The sequence below is a fragment of the Micropterus dolomieu genome, linkage group LG08 (genome assembly GCF_021292245.1).
Source record: "Micropterus dolomieu isolate WLL.071019.BEF.003 ecotype Adirondacks linkage group LG08, ASM2129224v1, whole genome shotgun sequence".
NCBI classification, from domain to species: domain Eukaryota; kingdom Metazoa; phylum Chordata; class Actinopteri; order Centrarchiformes; family Centrarchidae; genus Micropterus; species Micropterus dolomieu.
Window position 1 is genome coordinate 22,752,836 of NC_060157.1, and position 4,665 is coordinate 22,757,500.

The 4,665-nt window shown below is 41.3% G+C and overlaps 1 protein-coding gene across 1 annotated transcript in view; it reads right to left on the minus strand.

The window, feature by feature from the left end:
• Positions 1–3,737, minus strand: part of actr5 (actin related protein 5) — an 8,750-nt gene extending 5,013 nt beyond the window's left edge. The window contains exons 1-4 of the mRNA XM_046057632.1: positions 3,321–3,737; positions 872–1,110; positions 519–688; positions 31–248 (exon numbers count right to left, since the gene is read on the minus strand). Of these exons, the coding sequence (XP_045913588.1) occupies positions 31–248; positions 519–688; positions 872–1,110; positions 3,321–3,704 (1,011 nt within the window). The 5' untranslated portion in view covers positions 3,705–3,737. The remainder of the gene's footprint in view (positions 1–30; positions 249–518; positions 689–871; positions 1,111–3,320) is intronic.
• Between the last annotated feature and the right edge of the window lie 928 nt (positions 3,738–4,665).

Genomic DNA, 4,665 nt, shown 5'->3' on the forward strand with positions numbered 1-4,665 from the left:
AAACTGTAAATGATAATAAAGGTCCCTTGCCTGTATTGCCATAAGTCTGTCCAGCCTCTCTTGGTCCTGCAGCAGCTTCTCCTCCCGCCGGCGAGCGTTGATCTCCTGAAGCCTCCGAAGCTGCTGAGCTCGTCTCTCCTGCCTCTCCTCCACACTCACACAGCCGCCCGGTACCTTACCTGAGAAGGGAAGCTGCATACGGTGAACCTCCCGCTCATAAAACTCTGGGCTGCGCCACTTTTCCAGCTCTGTAGAGAACACAACAGAAATGGAAAGGAAAGTAGATAAAGTTCAATAAGGCGTCCATGCATCTCCATGCTGCCTTCGAGCTCCTTCAGTCTAGTACTAACAGAAACAAGCAGAACATGTCTGTGAGCAGTTTATTAACTAAGATTCATTTGGGAGACCTTTAACTACTTACATAAATGGTTATTTGCTGCTGCAACTTGGGAATCGTAAACCAAGAAGCTCCAAGTGTTTCAATATATGGACAGTATATTTGCTCTGACATGCTGTACCTTCATGATAATCCACAGCAATGTAACTGTGTTCATGCAGAAGTTCCTCCACCCGGCTGAGTGTGATGGCAGCAAGGTGACCTGGGTATTTCAGCTGGAGGAGGCGCTGCAGGTAGGACGCTGCCTGACTGCCAGCCACATTCACACGCTTACAGTTGACTGCATCAAACCTTGAATCAAAACCATATTGGGCTCAAAACTGGACTGTACAGAACAAACTGTGCAAGATGTGTGTATTACTGCACTAAAGGGAGTCAGTAAAGGAGGACAGACAGGTAAAGGACTTCTTAAGAGAATAATAAAGTAAGTAAGATGATATAAAATGAACACAGAAGCAGTCTGTGTATCCTCACCTGCCGTTGATAACTGGCAGCACGTGTGAACAGTGGTATCCTGAGGACAGAACAAGGCCAGTGTGTGGTGGCTGGAGGCTCCTTCGAATGTTATTGTGGTAGAAACTGTACAAGCCGTCCACACCGTAGGACACATACGGGACGCAGTAGCACTCAAAAAGCAACTCTGACATCATCTGCCGACAGTGCAGCGGGTTGCAGGGCGCTTCTGTCAGCACAATGGGGTGTACCACACTGCCCTACAAAAGCACGGGGAAAGTACTACTGATTGATCAGCTGGTTGTCATGAGGAGCTAGTTCAACGTTGCCCATAAAACAGAAATGGTAAAAATGACCATTACCACATTACATCATTTTGGCTACAACACTTAAGGCACATCCCAGTTCCCTTATTTGATCGATCATCATTATGAAGGCTGTTTCATTGCTGTTATTTGGATCAGGTAGTGAGGAGGCATCTCTGAGGACACATGAGCGAAGATACACAACACAAACCTTAGCAGATCTGTTGGACGTGTCACCAGAGCAGACTGAAACCTCTGTATCATCAGCAGTCAGTGCAGTTTTATACCAAAGTGGACAGATAAATTGTGACAGCACCAACTCAAGAGTATTACTCCAAAGTTTTTGTTCTGATACTCCATCTACTTACAAAATAGTGGCTCTGTAGGTTTGACTGATAAAAGAACCATAAACAACTTTCTTCATTCTTAGCAAGAGTTTTCTCTTGATCATCTGTTAGTTCCCCGTTTAATCTGTTTCACTAATCATACTGATCGGGGTGAGGATTAGAGTCTGTTCTCTGTCAGCACTAAACACATTTTAATTGTTTGTCATCATTTTTATTAATTCACATAAAGGCTAAGGCTAAAAATCCTATTTACATCATTTCCACTTCCCCTAAAACATTTGGGCCTATAAATGATTTCTACAAATTGCAAAACATTTTAATGATAACCTGCATGACTGAGCAACAAATCTACTAACAGAATAAATATGCAAATAATTATTAAACTAACTAACTTGCTGCCATTAGAAATGGTACATAATGTTTTAGTGTCTGAAGTCTACTGACTCACAGTGGATTAAATAATCTGAGCAAATAAATTCAGAAAGCAGTTTTAAAAAAGAAAGAAAGAAAGAAAGAAAGAAAGAAATGCGGTGGTAGCTGTACACTCCTATTAGTATTTGGACCGTGCGTATATGGTCAAACTCCAAACTATAGAAAGCTGCTACAGAGCTGTTAAAGCCTTCTGATCCATCATCAAAAACTCTGTTTCCTAAAATGTCTTTGTTTTATTCTTGTGTGTTGACATGTTGCCTTAGCAGAAGTACATGATCAACAGAGAAACATGGTAAGTACACCTGGCACTCTCCTTTGGAGTTAAAGGTAAAATAATAAACTCCTCAGGAACTTTGGCTTGTGAAATTCAAAATATCATGATGCCGCGAGTCAAGATGCCTTTTCTATCTGTATTAATGTAGTCTATGAAAAATTACCCAATTAATCAAGAAGTCAAAAGACGGAACACTAATCAACAAAACATGTTTAAATGCAGCTGTGGTTGCTGCTATTCTTTGTCTGGTGTGAGTTTTATATTGTTGAAGATATCACAGTGGGCTATGGGAAATGGTGATTTTTTTTTTTTTTTTTTCTAACTATTTTCTGACATTTTAAAAACATTCTGTCAGAAATCTATCACTTTGGGTGTATTTTTTACCTACATGTTAACCACATGTTAATAGCAGGTACAACATGAAAACATGTAATGTGTCTAGCCCTATGACACATTAAAAAATTAAATTAAGTCTAAAAGAAATAAAAAGTTATTAATTTTGGATAATAATAATCACAGAACCATATTGTAGTTCATTGTTGAAGATATCTGTGTCTTTAGGAGGCGTGCGAGGACAATATGGGTTGAGCCCCTGTCCCCTGAATGGTTGGTCATTCTGGTTATCTAACAGTCTCTCATGTAGATATACATATTCATCGATGATTGAAATCATTAGTTGTGCAGCAGTGGTGTCTGCTTGTACCTCTCAGCTGGGCTCTGGCTTTGAACTTTTGCCTGTAGCTACATGGAGACATTTTTGTTGATACCTTGGAATAAAATCTGATTTAACTGGGGTCAATACAACATTACCCCTAAACTAATAACTAAGTGTGTTAAAATTGTAGTATAGACAGGGTTCTGACACGGTCCTGTGTCTAACTGTGAAGGTGTAGAAATCAAATCAACAGTGTGTCAAATAGCTTTACAACTAACTTTATGGAAAGAAGTAGTAAGAATAGTAAGTATACAATAAAAAAAAGCTGAACTGAAATGTAACCTCACCTCAAGATCACGTTTTTAGCGTATTTACACAAACGTGGGAACACATTTGCTTGGTGATACCAATTTTGGCGCAACACTAGCAGACACATCAGTCCCCGCCCACCACTAACCTCTGAGGCGATGCCCAGGTGTGTAAATACATGGTCGAAGATGAGCTCCTGGATCTCGAAGTTGACCACCACGTTTCGGTCGAACTGGCTCTTCAACAGCCACCGCAGCGGCTCCAGGTTGGGGATATCGTTACCGATCTGGGTCTCGCTGCGGGCAGCCCCGCGGCTGCGCGCCGCCACCGACCTGAAGACCAGCTGCGGAGACTCAAACTCCGCCGCCGGAGCCGCCCAGCCGGCTCGGGTCTGGAAAGAGCCGTTATCTATTACTATCGGGGCTGGTGTAGGGGTCAGGCACTGGGTGGGGAACTCAAAAATCGGGTCAGGAGAAGATTTACAGTCCTGAAATGAGAATATTTTAGAGACCGGTTCCCCTTTAGAAGCCATTTTGGAAGTGCGTCACAGTAAAGTAGAGCCGAGTGGAGTCTTGGTGTCGCCGACTTATAGTTCCCAGTTGTTCCACTACTTTTTTCAACATACAGGCATATGCACGTTATTATTATTATTATTATTATTATTATAAACGAGTAAAATAAATGTTTTGGCTGTACTGTTTCAAAAATCCAAGTGTCTCTACTTTTGTATTACTTTGTTTTTCATTTTCAGCTACTCATTCTTTCCCTGCCAAGGTTTGTGATGTATTGTGTAGGCCTGCTATGTCTCCACAATTAGAATAAGTGCGAATTTAGAATAAGTATAGGCCTACCTTTTACCACCAGAGGTCGTACTACACTCTATGTAAGCATAAGTCCCTGTGAGACTCCATATGAGGCATACTGCTGTATCCTTGGTGGATTAGGTAGGCAAACTTTCGGGTGGGGGCTTTTTATTTTTTAAGTGAGACTGTATATAGGCATCATAAATGTCTAACTCCCACTACAGCATCTTGAGAAGTTTAAACAGCAATGTAGACAATTGCAATTGGCATTTACACAAGATATAAATTTTACTTTACGTCTTGAATCTCACTGACTCATTGTTTGGCCACTTGGTACAAATATGCAACCACGCTTTTTTCAAACCCAAAGAACTCAATTTTAAATTCTGGTGGAGGAACCAAAGATCCCATTTTAAAAATAGCCAAACTTTTGTAGAGCCGTGTCTGTATGCAAACTAAAAGAGATGATCCAAGTCTCACTGCCATTTTCTTACTATCAATCATTTCCTCAAATTTGTATATAGGCTATATGCTAGAAATGGATGAGTGCATATTGAAGCTACATTTAAGCCATGCATGTGAACAGACATTTTCCCTCAGGCACCGAGATCCCGGATTTCTTTCTGTCTGCCATCCTGTTACTCTCAGCTGACCGAGTGAAGCCTCAGCTGGTGATGTGGGACACCTGCA